The sequence below is a fragment of the Histoplasma capsulatum genome (genome assembly GCF_000150115.1).
Source record: "Histoplasma capsulatum G186AR genomic scaffold supercont2.5, whole genome shotgun sequence".
NCBI lineage: Eukaryota > Fungi > Ascomycota > Eurotiomycetes > Onygenales > Ajellomycetaceae > Histoplasma > Histoplasma capsulatum.
The window spans coordinates 1,396,922-1,416,959 of NW_025544805.1; the positions used below are offsets into that span (position 1 = coordinate 1,396,922).

Below are 20,038 nucleotides of genomic sequence, written 5' to 3' on the forward strand. Positions count from 1 at the left end.
CCCGGTGGATCCCACGAAGGGATCCCACGAACAGAAATATCTAACCCATTGCGTTAAGATGAGAGGTACAAATCCGAAATGGTATGAGCCATAGAAATTAATAACATACCCTGGTTGATAGCAACCATAGAGATCTACCCCAGGGCAATCTGGAGATCTTGGTGTTGGTGCTACCACTGTTGCTGCTACTAAGTGAGGAGAGATGGAAGGCAGATGAGAAGCGGAAGCATTGAGATGAGAGGTAGAACCTCGAGCCTGAGGTTGGGGTTGGGGTTGGGGTTGAGGTTGAGGTTGAGGCTGAGGTGTCAACAGCTGTGTTGTTTGAGGAAGCTGCTTTGGCGGTGTTGATGGCCAGAGAGCATCAAGGGTTGTTTGCATATGAGATTTGACTGGAATGAGATGATTAACACAGCGGCCACCATGGCGACGCTGAAGCAGCTGCTCGATTTGCTACTGCTCCTATTGCCGTTCAAGTAACTCCTCCGCATCCCGTTGCTTTCGTTTCATCAACTTCTCGCGGGCTACGTCCTCCCTCATTCTTGCATTACGAGGATCTCCCGTTCCCCGACTTCTCCTTGGCCGTTTATGTCGATGGATGGTAGCCCCGGTTGCTGATGCATGCTGTTACGGAGGATGAAGGTCGTTAGCAGCAAGGTAGCTCTGAGAGGGGATTCTCAGGCGCATGAGTGAGTGGGACATGGCCGTCAGAGTCTTGACCATGTTGGATATATCCATGGACGCTAGACTGGTTCGCACATGCAGGAACCCGCGAGCGTTGCTCTGCAAGAAGCAGAGACATGCAGAGGCGGATAGCTTGTAGTGAGTGAATGTGTGTGGGAAATGGAAAGGGCAAATTACATTGAGCGTGTCCATCTCCGTGTCATGCATCCCACCATAAAATTAGACTTCGAAGTCGACTAGAAAGTGAAATTCCTGGTGGCCGAGATTTCTTAAGGAAAAAAAAGAAAGAAAGAAAACAGTGAGATAGGCCGGGGAAAAGGGCCCCAAGTGACAGACTAAACACGAAAGAGAAGCTGGTCGTGGACATATAAACATGGAACCATCGATAGATGTATATATATGGGATATACTTATGCGTATACATTCCCCCTCCCTATACGCCTGGAACACTGCAATGCTTTATTGTTCCTGGCTTAAATATAGAACTACACGAATGCGGATTTTACCTGCGGGACCAGCGAAATCTGCCAAATTGAAGCTGCAATTGACCTGACTGGCAATACCTAGGAGAATTTGCAAACAGCTTAGCTCTTGCGGAGTAAAACAGCTCGCCGCTGTTTAGAATGGAGGACCAAACATCTTTGAGTTGCTACGCAAATCAATACATGCATGGCATTTTGATTCGGATGCTGCAACTACGCGTAGTCAATCCTCCTAACTGCAAACAAACCAGGTAAACCATCCAAATAAAGTATGAAAAACGGCTGTGAAAAAGGGTGTGAAACATTTCTCCAAGGACCGCTGTGCTGTTGTGATAACGTCGACTCAAAGCAATACCAGAGCGATTCGATGGTGTTGGTAACGGTCTCGCAAAAGGTTCACAAGACAAGGGGAAATGTTTGCTTTTTGGGGGCTACAAAGGAAATCCAGTGAGAAAGGAAATAGACTGGGAGAGCATCACAACGATCTCAAATTCGGTCAAAGGAACAAGTATCGGAATAAAGTCATCAGAAACTCAAAGAATCTGGGAAATTCGACAGGCTGGGCAAATTTTTCTGATGAAAGAGACGAACACAAACAGCTTTTCAAGCTGCTTCCGCTATATATCTAGTAAAGAAACATAAAAATACGTATCGTAGAAAAATGGACATTGATTTTTGAGCCGGAATTGGTAAAAATTGAGCTACAGCGTTCGATCTGTGCCCAGCAAGATGTTGACAAAGGTGAGAGCTGCTTCTTGCCATCCAGTCGCCACTGGTGTAGGTAATGGTTGTCGCCTATCATGCATTTTGATGCTTCTTGCTCTCGCAACAGTGCCATCCTTACTGATAGTGGTGGTGGTGCTGGCAGAGCAAACTGTTGGAGGGATTGGATTGGATTGGATGGTTCATGGCGCTGTTGGTGATCGAGCTCTATTGTCCCAGTGGAACTCATCCTGCTGGCGCTAACTCGAAGGACATGTTTCCTCTAGCCTAGTAGCTTCGTCAATTGATCAAATCTGAATGATGAACTCTTTGCTGTCAGATGAGGCGATAGATTTCATTGTTATAGCTAAAACTGAGCATGGAGTTAAAGAGTTTTTAATAATAATCATCAATGTTTGGCAGGTTAAAATCTCCACCGAATTCACCACCAAATCAGCACCTATTACAAGCGAGAGTTTCACACATAAGTTTATCATTTTCTTTCGGGCGAAGATATCTATCCATCAGATATAAATTGGTAGTTGAATCCCCTTCTAGATAGATAGATAATCAGAGCTCTACTCATCGTTTTATCGCCATTCTATCGCGTAATTACGATCACACCTTATTCGGGTTCATAAATACTAGTAGGACGTCCGTCAATATCCGACCACCTAATAACTAATATTCCTCATCCCCATCCCCAACAATGGCTTAACTCAACTTGTTTCTGTCTCCGTTCCTGTACAAATCTACCAAACACACCCTTGGAAACGAGCGGCCATGAGACCCTTCGGCCGGATTGCTACAGGCATTGGACGGCGGGGGCTGGGATATCAACGCTGCGCACGATGGCTTGAGCAACGCCCACGGCCCATCTCCTATCGATGGAATAGCAACAATGCGTCTGGCTCTCAATCGCAAAAAACAGTTCCAAATTCACCCTTCGTCAAAATTGGTCACGCTGTTGTTGCCACCATTGCTAGCGGGCTCGGATATGCGTTCGGTGCCGGCAGCGATTCGGTTCCTTCTATTTCGCTGCTTTTTGGTCAAAGGGATGAAAAACCCAAGTATGGGACGGTGAAGGACTTGGAAAAAGCAAGCATGATTCTTTTCAAAATAACAACCATATCGCAATACTCAGGCATTAAGAAGTGCACCTACATTCTAAGCTAATATGTATACCTATATACAAATGTCCGCGAACTAACCTGGAACTGTTGGTGGTGGTAGGCAATTGCCGAACTACGAACTTTGCTAGGAGAAGATGCAATCAGCACGGATGATGAGGATCTGCATCTCCATGGTTATTCGGAATGGTCATCAATCAATTGTGAACAACTACCCGTCGCCGTGGCCTATCCTAGGAACACCCAGGAGGTCTCCCAGATCGCGAAAATATGCACCAAGTACCGAATGCCCATGATTCCATTTTCAGGTGGGAGCAGTCTTGAGGGGAACTTCTCAGCGCCCCACGGAGGTATGAGCATCGACTTTGTCCATATGGACAAGATGATTGAGCTCCATGAAGATGATATGGATGTTGTCGTCCAGCCCTCTGTTCAATGGATGCAATTGAACGAGGAAATTAAACACACCGGCCTCTTCTTTCCTATCGATCCAGGCCCATCTGCTAAGGTTGGTGGCATGGTTGGCACGAATTGTAGTGGCACCAATGCCGTCCGTTACGGAACCATGAAGGACTGGGTTCTCAACCTGACCGTGGTGCTGGCCGATGGGCGAGTTATCAAGACTCGAAGGCGCCCCCGTAAAAGCGCCGCAGGCTACAATTTAACAGGAATGTTCGTAGGATCCGAAGGGACACTAGGCATTGTCACGGAAATAACCCTAAAACTCGCTGTCTTACCAGAAGAGACGAGGGTAGGGATCGCCACTTTCCCGACCATACGTGACACGGCTTCTACCGCCATGAAGGTCATCCGTTCTGGTGTCCCTGTCCAATGTATGGAGATCCTTGACGAGGTGCAGATGAAAGTTATCAATGGTGCTGGCGGTACCAATCGGGTATGGAAGGAGGTTCCCACTCTCTTCTTCAAATTTTCGGGATCCCCAGCTGGCGTCGCTGATAACGTCAAAGCGACCAAGGAGATTGCCAAGAACAATAACAGCAGTTCTTTCGTATTTGCAAAAGACGACCAGGAGGCTCATGAGCTGTGGTCTGCTCGCAAACAGTCTCTCTGGAGCATGATGGCACTTCGAAAGGAGGGAGATGACATTTGGTCTACTGATGTTGCAGTGCCTCTCTCTCGGCTCCCCGATATCATCGGTAAGTGAACTCGCAAGTTTGAAAAGAGACAGAAATAAAGAAATAAATGGGAAATTGCAAGCAGAGGCTGATTTAAGAATATATAACTAGAATCGTCAAAGAAGGACATGGATAATTTAGGGTTATTTGCTAGCATCGTCGGCCACATTGGAGACGGTAACTTCCACGAGAGCATATTGTATAACAAAGAAGACCCTGTCCAGCGGGCCAAAGTAGAAAAGAGCGTGTACGATATGGTTAACCTTGCATTGGAAATGGACGGTTCTTGCACGGTAAGTTTTTTGATCCATTTCATCCTCCTCTCATTTTGCCCTTTCACCCCTTTGTATCACTGTGGATATTTTTGCTATCCTTTTTTTATCGGCAATTACCCATGCTAACCACATGCATCTTCACTAGGGCGAACACGGCGTTGGGCTCGGTAAAAAGCAATCACTCCTCAAAGAAGTCGGATCGGACACTATCGAGGTTATGCGCAGTATCAAGCGCTCCCTTGATCCCCACTGGTTGTTAAATCCTGGGAAGATATTCGAAGCGACACGTAGTCTGGAGGAAGCTCCCATGGCTGCATAGAAAGTGCGCAAATTAATATAAACCAGATGACTATTTTGAGCGAACTCATCCCTACAGATGTTTCATAATGAGGAGTGAACCTGGTAAAGGGCAAATCATTATATATATATTATCATTTAGATAGGTATGGACGTGAGATAATTGCCACACTGCTCGCTACACGACATTGCGTTGAACAGCCATCCTAATATATGTCTTGCTGGAAGTTGTGACAACTGAATCATGGAATCACGGAAGTAGTTGTCACATCACAAAGTAGCAATATGGAAACATGTAACCTGATGAGATTCCTGGTAAAATCCGAAGCTATCATGCAGTAGGGTCATTCGCATCAAATATTATCCACACTATTTGCTCCATTGCCAGCCTAAGCTTTGTGCCGTCCTAATGGGACTGGCTGTATATCTCGTAAAAATCTGTCTCGAATTCCCCCAACACAACAGAGAGTAGCGAATTTCTTTATCAAAGCCTAAGCTCCTTTGCTCTTGCCCTTGCCTTTGCCCAAGCCCTTCAGCACCCACTCATCGTACACTAGTTCTCCAGCCGTGGGCCTTTCCTCCGGTAGCCAACGAAGGATTTTGCGGAGAAAGTTCAAAAAGCCCTCCTTATCGTCACCCTCAATGCCTACGGCGAGGCTCTCGAGTGTGACGTCCGGGATTGGAGCGAAGTTTCTCCACTCCCCTGTTCATGCAGGTAATGGTGCATAAGAAGTCAGTCAATTGATGACAATTGCGTAGTTTTCGAAGGGTCAACTTCAACTGGCTGTTAAATGTAGAGATAGCGTGTTTTGGCACCAATTGATAAAACGTACCATTTTCGTCCCAGAATATGCGGCATGCGTCACTCCTGTTCAAGAACTCCTTCGGAGGAGGACCCATGATGGCAATCATTTCTGCAAGACGAAGCGACTCATCAACTGCACCTTCCGAGTCCCGCCCATCAAACAAATGGCGTTTAGAAACGAGATCCCACAGCTAGGAAGCGTGCACGAATTAGATCAGATTAATGGATTTAAAACCAACCATCAGCCAGCCGACAGGAAGTTAACATGCAGTCATCAGGAGATATACTCACTAGAACTGCGACATTCCAAATATCAACCTTGTCGTTCCACTCCATCCAGAGAATTGCCTCCGGTGCCCTATAAACATCAGGCATAATACTCTCCTCCTTTCGAGTCTTACTTACGAGCCTAGCTTCCCCAAAATCCGTTATGATAGGGAGTGTTTCGGTTCCGGGAACGCGCCGACTCATATAGATGGTATGGTCTTCCAGAACCTTTCTTGGTGCTGGCTCTTCTAGTTCAGTTTCTTCAAAAATTTTGAACACACCGATATTATCAATCTGAAGAAGCAAGTTTTTGCTTTGAAGGTCTTCCCATCCTCTTATTAATCAGCGTCGTTCGTCAAAGCCGGAGGAGAAGGGGAGGGACAGAGTTTCCGTTTCCATACCTGTATGAACAACACCTGCTACATGCAGGAAATCCAGGCCGATTAAAAGTTGTCGCAGTAAAGGTTTTAGAAGGTCCGTCGTTAAGAGCCCGGAACGCCGGAGATCGAGAATCTGTGATAAACTTAATCCCAGAGGCTCTTGGACGAGGCATGTATGAGTGGTACCGCGGGGAGCAGTGATTTCGAAAGAATCATATAGTTTCCGATACAAAGTTTGACCAACGTGATCGATTTTCGAGGCAACAGACTCAAGTTGCTTGTAAATTGCAATTTCATCATTTCGCTTTGACGAAGCGGTAGATATCTTCAAACATACATAGCGAGCCTCTCTGATGGAAGCGTTACAGAAAACCCAGGCCAGTCAATTGAATAAGCAGATTTAATGTTGCAGAAGGAGAAACGCACAGCAGATCACGGCCTAGCCAAACAGTTGAAGTGACTCCATAGCCCAGTTTCCCTACAATCTGATACCTGTCCAGGAGCACCTGGCCGATGTGAGCTGGATAATAGTTTGCTGAGCTGTAGTTTGGAAGCGTCTCCTCTTCAATTGGCTCGGAAGCGTCAACTATATCAAATCCTGTGTCTGGAAATTTGAGGGAAGAAGACAAGTCAGAGACCATCGTTGAGTAGAAGTGGTTGGCACGAGGTGTTTGTAGCAGAAACTGTGAGGGCTGATCCAGGATATGCACAAATTGGGCGCGTCGGGCGTGAAGAAAGCTTGCGCTCCCTAGGGGAATCCGTCGTAAGCAGACTCGAGATGAGAGCAAAATTGAAGCTCGCACCATCGTGCATTTGGAGTCTTGTGCTTGACGTATTATTAGGTTGGCGCTCGCGTTCATGTGCACTGGGCCCAGGAAGATATTTAAATCTACTCCGTAAGCTAGCGCCCATTGAGGCTTGGCTCACTTACTCCCCTACAAGCATTTCCATTCCAATGAAAATTCGAGACACCGTATAGAGTACAATTCACTCCTATGATTGTCCTTCAGTTGCCAAGATACGAAAACAGATATATGTATAAGCTTTAATTTTTCGGCTAAGCCCTCATTACTCTCAACCATGAACAGACTCCAGACACGCTCGCCAGCTGTCAATTGGGTGACTGAGTATTTCAGAACAGGGGCATGTTTCAATCTCCGCGCGCCAGCCTACAAGTTGGGGCTGGCAAATCAACTTAATCACTAATATCACCTGTTGAAAATTTAACCCTGAGAAACTGATGTCGCTATCTAAAGCTGAGCAGGAAGCAACCCCATCTAACGGCGCCCAGTTAGTAAAAAAATCCTGCGCGGCTTCCCAACCCCATTCGCAAGCTCCGCTTGTTGATGGAGTGCCAACAATAACTCTTTGACCCCGTGGAAATAGCCACCGAGTTGCAGGCTTTTCTGGCTAGCTAGGGGCGAATTATGGTTTCCGATAATTTTGTCCATTCGTTAGATCCTATTTTTGTTACGGAGGAGAAGACGAAACATGCCCACCAGGACTGGATGACGGGGAATCGAACCCTCCCGCGGCTCCTCTGCCTTTAATTCCTAGCCAGCTCATGCAAACTCTCGGCGTTTACCTGGTTCAGGCAGCCCTATTCGTTGGATCCTCATCAATACGTCAGGATGGTGACTGGCCGATAAAATTCAAATTTGGCGACGTTGTCAATCTCCTTGTCATCCTGGGGCGGGGAAGATGTGCAGAAACTTGAGGAGAGAAACCAAGCGCTTACAGAAAGTCATATTTCACTCCCAATCGCCCACTGCAAAAACCCTCTTGATTCACATCATTACATACCATCATCTTCAAGATACACATCGGCCAATATTCTCTTCAAATTTGGATTTCCACAGGGTACCTTGAACGCAGCATCCTACTCACAATGACGCACCCCTTGAAAAGAGGGTTTCGTAGCACTGCTAGAATGATGATTGAGAAGGTTGGATCCACGTGTGACACGAACCTCTGTCCAGGCGTTTCGCTCCCTAGCTTACTGCCGAGCAGTCTCTTTAGACCAACTTTTGGCGACAACGGCTCTTCTGATGCTGGAGGTTGTGGCCAGGATGTGGAACCCTTCCCAGAAGAACGTAGCCATCTCATCTAGATAGAGACCGGGTTTATCAGGCAGGTGGTCGCAGAGCGCCCCGATCATCAGTGGTTACGGTCCGACTTCGGTCTATTCGAGTTCGGGGTGCGTGGGCACTTCCGAACTGCCGCAAGTGTCTGCGAATATTTATGATTGTAACCTTGCTGCATTCAGTTTCTTCGGCCATTTGAGATGTGCTTAGTGACTGGGCAGGAGAGAAGAGAGGCACAACAAGGATCGACCGTCATACCGTATCCAGACTAGCAAAAGGTGGTGCGTGCACGAGTAAATAGAGTTTGATATCATGTGATGATGGTGAAGTCTTGCCGTTAGTTAATCCCGATTCGGTTAGCCCTTAGGGCTGCGATTACACTAAACCAAAACACAATTCTAAGCGAATTTCGCAGTCGTCAAAAAAAGTTCTCCAGTCCACACTTTGGCTGCCAACGTCCACTATACGGCAACAACGACAATTCGAGATAGCAAGTCGATAATCAATCATCATGGGCCGTGGACCGTATGTTACTCCCTAATTCACCAATTTGCTGATACACTGGTCGAGGCTAATGAGTTTTGCGATTTAAAGAAAGAAGCATCAGAAGCGCTTGAGTGCGCCTTCGCACTGGCTCTTGGACAAACTGTCCGGTTCTTATGCTCCTCGCCCATCTCCTGGTCCTCACAAGCTGAGAGATTGCTTGCCTCTCATCGTTTTTATTCGCAACCGGTGAGTCAGCAATCCCAAATTGTAAGGTGTGGTAGCGGGATCTAGAAAATGCTGACAATTGATGGTGGATGACAGTCTGAAGTATGCCCTCAACGCGCGGGAGACCAACGCCATCCTCATGCAGCGTCTCGTCAAAGTCGATGGCAAAGTCCGCACTGACTCCACCTACCCCACCGGCTTCATGGACGTAATTACCATCGACAAGACTGGCGAGAACTTCCGCCTCGTCTATGACACCAAGGGCCGTTTCACCGTCCACCGCATCCAAGCCGAGGAGGCCGAATACAAACTGGGCAAAGTCAAGCGTGTTCAGCTCGGCAAGGGCGGAATCCCATTCTTGGTTACGCACGATGCTAGAACGTGAGTTCTTCCGCATCATTCAGTCGTTGGACCAAGCTTTGGTTGATATCAGTGGAAACACGATATCATGATATCCTGGCTTTAATTTTACTCTATTTTTTGTGAAGAACATGGGAAATTATCCCGAATTGCTGACATGTCCCCTTGTTGGTTATTATAGGATCCGATACCCTGACCCTGCTATCAAGGTCAACGATACTGTGAAGATCGATCTGGCCACTGGCAAGATCACTGATTTCATCAAGTTCGACACTGGTGCCATCGCCATGGCTACCGGTGGTCGTAACATGGGACGTGTGGGTGTCATTACCCATCGTGAGCGCCACGATGGTGGTTTCAATATCGTCCACATCAAGGATGCCATTGACAACTCCTTTGCCACCCGTGAGAGCAACGTCTTCATCATTGGACAGGACAAGCCATGGATCAGCCTGCCCAAGGGCAAAGGTGTCAAGGTACGCCTCCAATTCCCACCTATCCCTTCGAAATCTCAAAATATGTATGCTGACTGTATTATGCAGCTCTCTATTGCTGAAGAGCGTGACCGCCGCCGTGCCATGGCCCTTGCTGGTCACTAAATATGTAGTGATATATGAAAAAAGTATAATATATGCTCATGAATAAACAATTTCCGTGAGGAGAATGGCGTCTTGTAATGGTTTGAATTTCTGATACCTCTTGTTTTGAATCCTGCGGTTGTTCCGGCTTTTCCATAGTATACTATCCAGGGTGAAAGATTCCGTGGAAGTTAATGCGTGAGCACAATCCACCTTTTTCATCTGACATGATTCTTGTACTTTCCCTAAAGCCCTCTGCAAACGTAGCTCAATTCTAGAAAACAAAAGGAATACGTCACGACGCAAGATTTGCCAAATTTCCCAGAAGTCCGGGATTTTCTTTCTGTTGAGACAATTAATTACAGGGGTCATTTCGAGAAAATTCCTAATATCATACTTTTCATGAAACCATGTTGCCTCGCTAGCCCCAGCTTGCATGTGCGCAGACCGAGACCTTAACGTTCCAGTCATATATTCAGCCAACTCGGAACAGCAAAGAGAAACCAGAAACCCACATAAAGGCCCGCTGGCGATTCCTATCATTTATCATTTTCTGTTACTTTTTATCTCATTTATGTTTTCGTAAATCTTTGGTTCCAATCCATTGTACATAGACCATATCGATGGCGGACTATAGTGACAAATGTCTCATGGCTTGTATTTTCACACACGTTTTAATTTTTCATGCATGTTCGTAGCTACACCAATTATATTACAATTTTATGCTGGAAGCAACCTCCCCCTAGAACCCTCCATATGAAGGGGGGCAAACGCGTCTCTAAATCCCAGGGGCAAATGAACTGTTAATTCCACATTTCTAAACCGAATGCCCACGCCCTCAGAGCCCCATAGTAGAGGGTGCAGTGCATATGGGCGGTAAATGGAGCGAATCTGAAGTTTGAATGAGAGAATATACAGTGGATGGACAAGCAGTCAACTAGCTAGCTAGCAATCACTACTTGAATTGAGGGCTGGAAGATATCAATCGGATATCAAGCAGGTAGGCACCTAGCTATTTTATCACGAGGAGATAGCGTTGTTGATTATCAGAAGAGGGTCGATGGTCTAAGCAGGGTCAAACGTGAGATCCTTAGAACAGTGGTCATGAAAGAAGAGACTGAGATCCTCATAAGAATCTGAGGATTGCTGTCAATATTTTCTTTTGTGATATTTTCTTTTGTGATACAGTTGATAATCAAATCACTGAATGATCAAATGACTGAGAGCACCACATATCCTTAACCCTTGAGTGCAGGTTCAATATCTCACTAACTATTGACACATGCCTGATCAGATAACTAATCAGATATTATAATCTTAAAAATTAAATTTTATTGAAATACAAGAAAAATAGTTACAAGCTACGAGACATTTCATTTCTAGTCCACCACAGTATATCCGACGCAAGATTATCGTATTGCTGCACTAACTCGGTATCCATCGCGCAGAACTAAACAATCCCTGAGAATGTCAACAATTCGTATTGTCCATGCGTCGGCCGTCCTTGTGCCATGTATGGGGGAATTTTCGAAAACGGAATTGAATTATATATCTACTTTCCAAGTCCAGTATATACGTACAGCATATCGTTTGATTTTGCAACCCCCACACATAACTCACCGTCATTTCCAGCATGGAAGGTTGTGCAAAAACCAGCAAACCCCAGAAAAATAAATAAAGAAAAACAACAACAACAATAATAAAGAAGCAGAATAAATGACATGTTCTATTAATGAGAATGCCCAATTTCGGCCGTACTTCAACATTGCCCATTCCCATTCATTGCATCCCGACCGAGCGGACGAAACGTACACAGTATGTATGCACTGCAGGACACATAGCATATTATGGATGTTTCATTGCAGGATATGCGCACGTACCCAAGTCAAAGCAGCTTTATATTCGCAAGCTATGCATGAGTTTCGCCTCTGCAGGGAAGGGGAGCTGGCGAGTGACTTCGGCGTTCTTTTTGGGGTCAATTCCTTCAATCGAGGAGCGTTGTGTGGCGCGCGTTACCTTTCGAAAACAGCCTATCAGGAGACTGCCAGCTTCGGGATAAACCAACGAGTGTTGAGTGTTGGGGAAATTCCAACAAATGCAGCAGTAAGGGATTTTGGCAGGCGAAAACGATCGCACCCGGGTCGAACAGATCGACGGGGCGACATATCAGGTTGATTGTAAATTGTCCCGCCAAGGTTAGTGAGTGGCCAAGGGGCAGACATTCTCCAGTGCTTCTAAACTGCTCAGCTAACCTATTTTTGCCCCTTTTTCTTTGGCCTAGGGATGGCTACATCGCCGAATTTCTGAACTAATGTCGCGACTGATATTTCCTTGGGAGTTCGACATTGTCACTTCCTACGAAAAAATTTTTATACCTAGTAGTTTTACGCCTATGTATTCAGTGGTTAATATAGTTTATTTTGCGCGCACTATGTAAGGAGCATATATGGAAATAAATAATTCCATCAAGGGGTCATTATTAGCAGCACACAGCGGTGGATTGCGGGGAGATAAATCACGACCCCGCGAAACCGGAATATACTAGGCAAGAATTAAACGTCGGGAAAGAAATTATGATGGGTTTCGCAAGGACAAAGAACGAAACCGGCTTAAAAAGCTTGACGGATTTGGAATGTTATCCGATCACCCTAAACTGACCGCGGTTGATTGTATATCCCTCTTGTTGTTGCATGGCCCTCGATGCTGCGCGGAGTTTTGCTCACCAGCATAGGATTCCCCTCTTAACCTCCATCCTGATTTTGGTCAATGAAACCTCGCATAATAAATGGATGGGTGCGCGTATTTGGGCAAGAGCAGGTATTGGTCCATAGCTATGAAGCTAGAAAACTGGAGAAATAATCAAAATTCCTTTCCAGATGCGAGACGAAAACTCGACTATAGCTCTCAGCGCTTGGGGCCAATCGTCAGTTCAGGTGGGGAGCACGGTCGACATATCCCCGCATGGGGAGCGGGAGGATGAGTGTTATATGGATGTCATTGGCACACACCCTCACCGGTTCATGCGCAGGCTTTATGCCTCAGGTGGCACGAAGCATTGTAGCTTGATGGGACATGTGGCAAATAAGACGGAGAGAGAGATATTAATGGCCATTATATCATAGTGGCTGCAGGGTAGGCTACCACTCATCTTCTCCCATTGCCGAGCCATACCCCCTCTGGATATCATTAGACATTTCCCGCCTATGGGTCAAACCAATTGAACCCGTTCCCCTATCAATGGTCTAGACTTGGCTCGTCCCCCGGTTGATGTGCGGCTGATAGAAAGTAGATAATCTGTGTGTCTCGTCCGGAGACTCATATAACCCGTGTATGCATTTCGCTTACAGAGTGGATCGTCGATATAACTCTGGAAAGTCTTGGGTCGAGATTGGGTAGTGGTGGAAGGTGAAACGCACATGCAATAACATATTTGGCCCATACCTTCAAAGGAGGATGGATAATAGGTGAATGCAGGGATCATTTATCGCGCATTGTTCATAGCCATTTCTAGCGCATAGAACTGAAGAAAGGGAACTCCACGAAAGAAAAAAAAAAAAAAAAAAAAAAAAAAAAAAAAAGGATACAAAAAACAAATTATTACGTGAAATCCCTCTTTTCTTCTGCTTTTCCTTGTCTGCTATATAGCATCCGTCACTCCTAATCCTTCGACTAGGCAACAAGAAACCGATGGCTGCCACATGAAGAGCTTGATAGCGATTGATGAGTGCTCAAATCCAGGGCCATACCAGAACAATACAGTATCTTATAATCATAGCTGCTGTTGTCCTTCATCACGATAGATCAGGAAGAGGAAATAAGCCCGCAAGCCCACGCTCTCCGTGTGACTGATATTCTATAACATAGGGGCGGAGAAATGGTAACCCAGGCCTGCTTTGTACTAGCTTTCGGTATGATCCGTAGTTGTTAGCAGAGTCGACGAGGTCAAAGAAATTTAACGGAAATCCTGTAGAGCTGTGTAACGTAGCGCTAGGAGTTGGAAAAGGATGGTTGAATGAAAAAATTAGTGGGTTGGCTTTTTGAAGACCATGGAGCATTGCTGTTGCGGAATAATAATTCCTTCGGTGGTATAGATCCTTTTCGAACCAATGTGTCAACTTCTGTTATTGTATGGCAAAATTCAGAGGGTAAAAACTTACCTGAACACAATTTCTTAAAAAGTCAACTAAGTTCGGATAAGCGAGGCAACACTCCTCGGTCACCGTACATAGATTATCCCAGCCCGCTATCAACTGACGGAATTTGGAGTCTTCAGTAACGAAGCTTTGTAACGATAGACCGGTAAATTCCCGATCATCCGAGTGTGTGAGACATCTCGCCAGGGCTCGAGGAGAAGAGGCCTCGAAGAACTCGTCAAGGAGAGGAGATTCAGCCTCAAAGTTACTATCCCAGTTCAAATCTGACCCTTGATGGTACATGTGATTGAAACGGATTTCCAATACCACCAGCTTCTTTAACATCCGTATTAGGCCATTTTGCTGCGTCGTAAACAAGTTTTGTATCGGGATTGTGAGGAATCGCATGAGCCTGTGTGTCGACAATGGAGTATCGTCAGAATCCACAATTCCTTTAACTTTAAGACTGCACAAAACCGCCTGGTGAGCAAAAGGACTGCGCGAGCGGAGATGCTAAAGAACATTTTAGTGTCAGAAATACCAAGTGGCTGGAAACCGCATACAGACCTTCTCCACCTCGACGTACTTATGCGATCGATCAGGAAACTCATTGAAATGATCCACAAGGTAGCTAGAAAGTTTAGAATGTTGAACCAGGAACCATTCTACCGATGGAGTAGGGTATCCAAGGGAGTAGTGGACCCAGTCTTCGAACCGAACAGCCTTAAACTGCAAGTAGCTCTCTTCGTTGACGTCTCTAGCAACTGCTTCATAATCAAGGTCGTTGGGATGCCGAGTAGGAAACCAGGTCCAAGGTCTGGCCTCGTTATCTTTAGAACGACATAGACTGAGGAGCTTCTCCACTCTATCGTAATGCGTAAGTTCGGTAACTATTGTGCCATCATCGGGGGGCAACAGTGAGCTGAGAAATTTAGTCACAGTGTTCGAATCTCGACTCCGAAGTATAGACCTAGGGAGGTTATCGTCATGATACAAACGGAACTGCACAAGTCGTTTAATGGCTTCAACCGTGAATGCTCGCAGGATGAAGCTAGCTTCATCCTCCCACCATCGCCATTGTACATCAAAACGTGGCGGCTTCAGATCAACGTTGAAAGAAGGTTGAGAAATCGGTAAAGGCCTAGAAATAATGCTACCAGGTCTTTCATGTGTTGTAAGGGGAGTTTCCATATATCCCACAGCTTCCATGGCATGGGCGGGGTAAAGCTGAACGGGGTCGTCTTCGACCGTCGCGTGAAAGAGTTGAGGTGTTTGCCAAAGGAATGGCATGCCATTGCCATTTGGGAACTGAGACATCTCTGGAGGTCGGTCCAACGGCAAGATTAGGGAGGCGTTTAACAGGATATATTACACGAAGCAGAAGCAGTAGAGTCATTCAGAATGGGAAATCATAATGGTTCACGTCTGGCATCGAAGGTTGAGAATTGTAGAAACTGAAGAGTTATAAAAAAAAAGGGTGACTTCAAGGGAATATTAGCCAGATAGGGTGTAGTGAATCGGAGAAGCAGGAGGGAGGCCAGAATAGAGTGTGAAAATGATTTGCGTTGGTTGACTCTAATGGGATCAAGGTTTGCGTTTCAGGGAGACTTTGAGAGCCCTCACTCTGCAATCTTCTTCACTGTCATGCCCTGGTATTAACCTATGAAGGCCGGCTTAGCTAGTATGGGGTATTTGTACTCTTGCCATTTTCGAGATGGGCCCTTGGCCAAATATGGGGGGCGTGGGTGGCGTGCCCCAAATACCACTTCGATACGCTGTCCCACTCAGGCGGATTCCGACGTCCAGGTTTATGGGTGTCCTTGATAAAAGAAACGTGAAACAGTAGGCAATCAATGCCAATCATGTAATAATACTCAAATTCGACATCCTTTGACCTGAGCCCCCTATGCCGCATATCGCTCCCAGGTTGTAGTGAGGTGGAACGATCTTGACGAATTGACCTCCAGGAGACAGGGAGCATCACAGCTTGCCAATCATAATCTAGATTGGTCGATATGTGCTTAAGTGGCAACCGTAGCGACCGGGAATGATAAAAATGCCTCTCAAAACGCTCTCAAAGAAATGGCAGACATGGATTACATGGAGCCACGGGAACGCAACCTTTCGCCCACGCTGGGGCCTCTGATACAGATGGCCCCTTTCTCGTGTCGAAAGGGATATGCTAGGGACGGAGCCACCCAATTAGTCCAGATACCAGAAACAAGCGTGCTTTTAGGCTGGCCCGGGAGCGAGGGAATCCCTCCGGTGTCAAACTGAACGGCGGACCCTTGTGGAAGGACTCTTCAGATGGTGTCTTTTTTCCCCTCCTCCCTTAAAAATAATTCTGACGAGAATTTCCATGCTTCAGCAGGAAACACACCTTTACACGGCCATTAGTCGTGCGATTTGCGTGTAGGGATCCACAACGACATCGTTGTATGAAGTGGTTGTTGGAGGTGGAAAGTCGACTGGTCAATGGGCATGGGTGAGGATGTGCCTGCTACCGAGCTGTGGTTAACTCGCCCCACACTATTACGTCCCTAGCGTTGAGCACTGGGCCCCAGACCCGGCTATTGAGGGGGCGGACGAGCCACCGAACCAAATTGGTGGTGCACGAGGTCGTCTTTGCTTGCCCCATGCTGAAGGGCAAAAATGGGGATTTTGGCCGTGCAGCAGCTCACTCAGCAAGCCAGCCCATGCGGTAGTCAGTGAGTAACCTGAGACTGCCAATTGCTTCGATAACTTCATCAGGATCGTCATTAACCTTAAAGAGTGCAATTACAGTGCAGCTGAGCTACCTTTGGGTTGCTTATACTGGCAGGGTCGAGCGATTTCGACATCGAAAGTCTTTTGGGAGCCGTAACTTGGCCTCTGTGGACTCCAACCCGAATGCAACAGTGCAAGCACAATCGTTGAATGCCCGCCTCTGGCCCAGCTGGCAGCTGGTACTGTACAATGGCTCATGTTTCAGGGTCATGGCCTGATTAACTCGGCCCGCCTATGGAGGCGCTAATATATATCAAACTTAAACGGGAACCGTTTTTCAGAGCGCGTTCTCATATGCTACGCCAAGGGCAGCTAACTCCAGGAGAAGATGGACCACATGAAATAGTCCGCATCAAACCTCACGCGACAACAGCCTTGGCATACTTCGCTTCAATCGACCTGGGAAGTTGGGGCCAAGCTGTCAATCTGCAGGCTTGTGCCCGCTTCGGTCATTCTCGCAACCCAAGGGCCGGGACAAGCGAATTTATGAGCGATCTCTGCATACGCCGTAATCGCTACATGTAGTGTGCATTACGCAGGGTGTTTCAGTCAGCCATCACAGCTCAGGCAGGGCCCACAACCGACGAATCTGTGCAACGACGGGACGAGCAATGACCTGAAAGATCGACCTCCTTGCTTCGGGTGGCTGGTATTGAACAGCAGGAGCACAAGTCACCAGCTGCCGGATGCAGATGAGCCTTTTTAGTCGCGTCTACGGATCTACACTTCTCTGCGTCGACTCCCCGCCTTATTCGGACAGTCCATTCGAGATGGTAAGGGGCGCGTACCGCACACACGGAACACTACGTCAGGGTACGCAGTAGCGAGGAACCCCGCCAAATTTCCGCGTGGCTGGAGCTGGCCCGCAGCGCGAAAAGTGTCCGAGTGGAGTCGTCTCGAGTTCACTCTGTTTGTTCGAAACCACTTGATCTGTCGAGCCATATGAGGCACAATCCATCGCTCGTAAACCTATGGAAAATATTATCGGCAATTGTTGTTAATTGCAACGTTAATAGTTATGCAACAACTCTGACACAAGCAACTTCAGAGGACCCAAAACTATGCTTGGGTCTATCTGCAAACGACAATTCTACAAGTCAATCATGAATCTCCGCCATTTTAGCATGCTCGTCCGTGCACCAGTCAAAAACCGTCGACATCCAAGTAGTGGGAATAGTGCAATGAAAATAGTGTATGACTTAGCAACTGCCATTCTCCCTCTCACGGCTAAACAAGGCTACGCGGCATGAAGTTCTGTCGTTTGGAGTCTTGAAGACGAATTGTGGGGCGCGTACAAAAATACGTTCATACCACTAATCGAGGGCGGCTCCGCTGATGGTGAATGGCTTCTGCCAATCTCAACCTCATCTGTGAGAAACCAAGACGGGTATTTCCAGCCCCAGTCCTATACATACAAAACCCCACTCGCACATAAATTCGAGTTGTTCAGACTGATTTTCATGATCAAAAACAATAGCCAAGTGATTTGCAAATCCCTTCGGGATCTTGCTGGCTGCTGGTCGAAAGTTCTGATCCCTTCCACTAGCTAGCAAACCCGCAATTCGGGATATGACCCTAGTCTAAAATTCGACGCAGCCGCAGGCGTGGCCGTTATTTCGTTGCTGCTCTCCGGCGCTCCCTCACCCCTAGCCTACCAGAAGCCCCGCTCGCCTTCCACGTCAACTGTAGCTGCTCTCCATGATATAGCGGTCAAGAGCAAAAATATCACCAGAATTTCTCAGGACACCTTGCGGATTTGCTCATGACACGATAATAAGAATATTCAATGTTTCATCTTTCATTGACCATAAACATAAATAAATCGTAGGCAATGATGTCATTCCGAGGATCCTCATCCGTGTGCAAGGTCAAACTGAAACAAGGCGCATTCCACCTTCGTGCCTGGCCAGGAACAAAAGACACAAAAACGCCGTCACTAAATTTGCTGAACAATATATTAGCAGTGTTCATCATATTCCTACAATGGCTCCGGAATTGTTTGAATTATCAAGCAATTAACGGACAAGGCCTCACTTCACAGCCCGATCTTAACCGTTCACAGAGTCCGCAGCTTCGGTCACAAACCCGCAGCGCATGCTCTTTTCTTCTTGAAAGAGGTGCCCCTGGTGGTGTTATGGCCTTGCAGCTTTGCTCAAAGTGGCGCAGAAATTGCGAAGAAACGAGTTCAGCAATAGGAATGTAATGAAAACATGCAACAATATAATTGAGCTAACAGCTGCGGGGAGACTAGTACCTAATTAAATATTTTGGCCTTTAAGAAGCTTTGTAAAGCCAAAAAAACACGAGGAATTCTCGATTGCTGAATGCAGACCTTCGTTTGCCCAAGGCGATATTGGAAATAGCTCTCTTCTCGTAGAGGCAAGAAGATTTTCTTGGTGAAGCTTATAGACTCCACCACGTATCTAGGTTCTGGTGATTGGCAAGGATCGTGCAGACATCGGTTTTCTAATAGCCAGGCATTTCTGTCTAGTTGCTGTTGCTGGTGAGCCCGGAGAGCTCACTGTGTCGAGATCGACTTTGGTTGGAGCCTTCTGCCTTGCGAGACCAAGAATAAGTGGTGGAAGCTCAAGCCCTTCTCTGAGACCCAGACCGGTATTTATTGCTTCTGGATTTCTCGATTGGCTCTTTTGGCGAGAGAGAAAAACAATGCTCTTATGGTCTACTTCAGAGACAAGGTACACGAACGCAGACACGGCTTTACTTGATGATTGCTTACCGCCTCCAGCTCGACGTGCATGAGAAAGCGCTGTCTTGCTCAGACCGCTTGGTTCAACTTTGAAAAAAAAAAAAAAAAAAAATCTGCTACGGTAACTTCCCACAGTTCGACAGAACACTGGAGCATCTGGCATTACACTCCCCGAATATTTTTATCCCCTTCCTTTTTCCCTCAAGCGAGTGACTGATATTTGCTCATGGACGCATTTGTATTATCAACGCGGAGTGGAAATAGCTGCTCCTGTAGTTGATCAGCGGAAACATAGAAGAAGCCCTTGAATCCCGTCAGCGCTCTGGACGGAATAACAGTGGAATAGTCTTTGCTAGTATCCAGACCAAACAAGTCCCGTACAACAACGGATCCTCTAGATAAGGGACTAACGATTGCATGTAACCCTCGACGGCCCAACCCATTTTGCTGTCGAGGAAGAGATGAACAGTGGCCAGTTATTCCCCAAGAATAGAAATGACTGTTTGAAGACCCACTTATTTTGAGAAATGGATTTGGCTGCTGC

General features: G+C 46.6%; 8 protein-coding genes across 8 annotated transcripts; 4 read left to right on the forward strand and 4 right to left on the reverse strand.

Moving 5' to 3' along the window:
• Positions 1 to 1,166: 1,166 nt before the first annotated feature.
• HCBG_04420 (uncharacterized protein) lies at positions 1,167 to 2,115 on the reverse strand (the record flags this gene model as incomplete). Its single annotated transcript, XM_045431469.1, has 3 exons — positions 1,167 to 1,244; positions 1,412 to 1,594; positions 1,831 to 2,115. The coding sequence occupies 3 exons, from the start codon at positions 2,113 to 2,115 to the stop codon at positions 1,167 to 1,169; spliced, it is 546 nt and encodes a 181-aa protein (XP_045288022.1).
• A 533-nt stretch (positions 2,116 to 2,648) lies between these two features.
• Positions 2,649 to 4,725, forward strand: HCBG_04421 (oxidoreductase; the record flags this gene model as incomplete). Its single annotated transcript, XM_045431470.1, has 4 exons — positions 2,649 to 2,945; positions 3,099 to 4,152; positions 4,243 to 4,424; positions 4,552 to 4,725. 4 exons carry the CDS (start codon positions 2,649 to 2,651, stop codon positions 4,723 to 4,725), a joined length of 1,707 nt encoding a protein of 568 aa, XP_045288023.1.
• Positions 4,726 to 5,194: 469 nt separating this feature from the next.
• Positions 5,195 to 8,261, reverse strand: HCBG_04422 (protein kinase; the record flags this gene model as incomplete). The annotated part of the gene is made up of 8 exons (XM_045431471.1): positions 5,195 to 5,406; positions 5,537 to 5,699; positions 5,800 to 6,088; positions 6,582 to 6,759; positions 7,228 to 7,324; positions 7,368 to 7,432; positions 7,728 to 7,755; positions 8,043 to 8,261. The coding sequence occupies 8 exons, from the start codon at positions 8,259 to 8,261 to the stop codon at positions 5,195 to 5,197; spliced, it is 1,251 nt and encodes a 416-aa protein (XP_045288024.1).
• A 458-nt stretch (positions 8,262 to 8,719) lies between these two features.
• HCBG_04423 (40S ribosomal protein S4) lies at positions 8,720 to 10,442 on the forward strand (the record flags this gene model as incomplete). The annotated part of the gene is made up of 5 exons (XM_045431472.1): positions 8,720 to 8,764; positions 8,834 to 8,971; positions 9,047 to 9,331; positions 9,492 to 9,786; positions 9,853 to 10,442. The coding sequence occupies 5 exons, from the start codon at positions 8,751 to 8,753 to the stop codon at positions 9,907 to 9,909; spliced, it is 789 nt and encodes a 262-aa protein (XP_045288025.1).
• Positions 10,443 to 11,626: 1,184 nt separating this feature from the next.
• On the forward strand, positions 11,627 to 12,063 carry HCBG_04424 (uncharacterized protein; the record flags this gene model as incomplete). Its single annotated transcript, XM_045431473.1, has 2 exons — positions 11,627 to 11,703; positions 11,754 to 12,063. The coding sequence occupies 2 exons, from the start codon at positions 11,627 to 11,629 to the stop codon at positions 12,061 to 12,063; spliced, it is 387 nt and encodes a 128-aa protein (XP_045288026.1).
• Positions 12,064 to 13,741: 1,678 nt separating this feature from the next.
• On the reverse strand, positions 13,742 to 15,338 carry HCBG_04425 (uncharacterized protein; the record flags this gene model as incomplete). Its single annotated transcript, XM_045431474.1, has 3 exons — positions 13,742 to 13,786; positions 14,046 to 14,534; positions 14,589 to 15,338. The coding sequence occupies 3 exons, from the start codon at positions 15,336 to 15,338 to the stop codon at positions 13,742 to 13,744; spliced, it is 1,284 nt and encodes a 427-aa protein (XP_045288027.1).
• A 1,164-nt stretch (positions 15,339 to 16,502) lies between these two features.
• On the forward strand, positions 16,503 to 17,312 carry HCBG_04426 (uncharacterized protein; the record flags this gene model as incomplete). Its single annotated transcript, XM_045431475.1, has 4 exons — positions 16,503 to 16,534; positions 16,566 to 16,729; positions 16,806 to 16,880; positions 17,134 to 17,312. 4 exons carry the CDS (start codon positions 16,503 to 16,505, stop codon positions 17,310 to 17,312), a joined length of 450 nt encoding a protein of 149 aa, XP_045288028.1.
• A 1,266-nt stretch (positions 17,313 to 18,578) lies between these two features.
• Positions 18,579 to 19,657, reverse strand: HCBG_04427 (uncharacterized protein; the record flags this gene model as incomplete). The annotated part of the gene is made up of 3 exons (XM_045431476.1): positions 18,579 to 18,723; positions 19,022 to 19,041; positions 19,310 to 19,657. 3 exons carry the CDS (start codon positions 19,655 to 19,657, stop codon positions 18,579 to 18,581), a joined length of 513 nt encoding a protein of 170 aa, XP_045288029.1.
• Between the last annotated feature and the right edge of the window lie 381 nt (positions 19,658 to 20,038).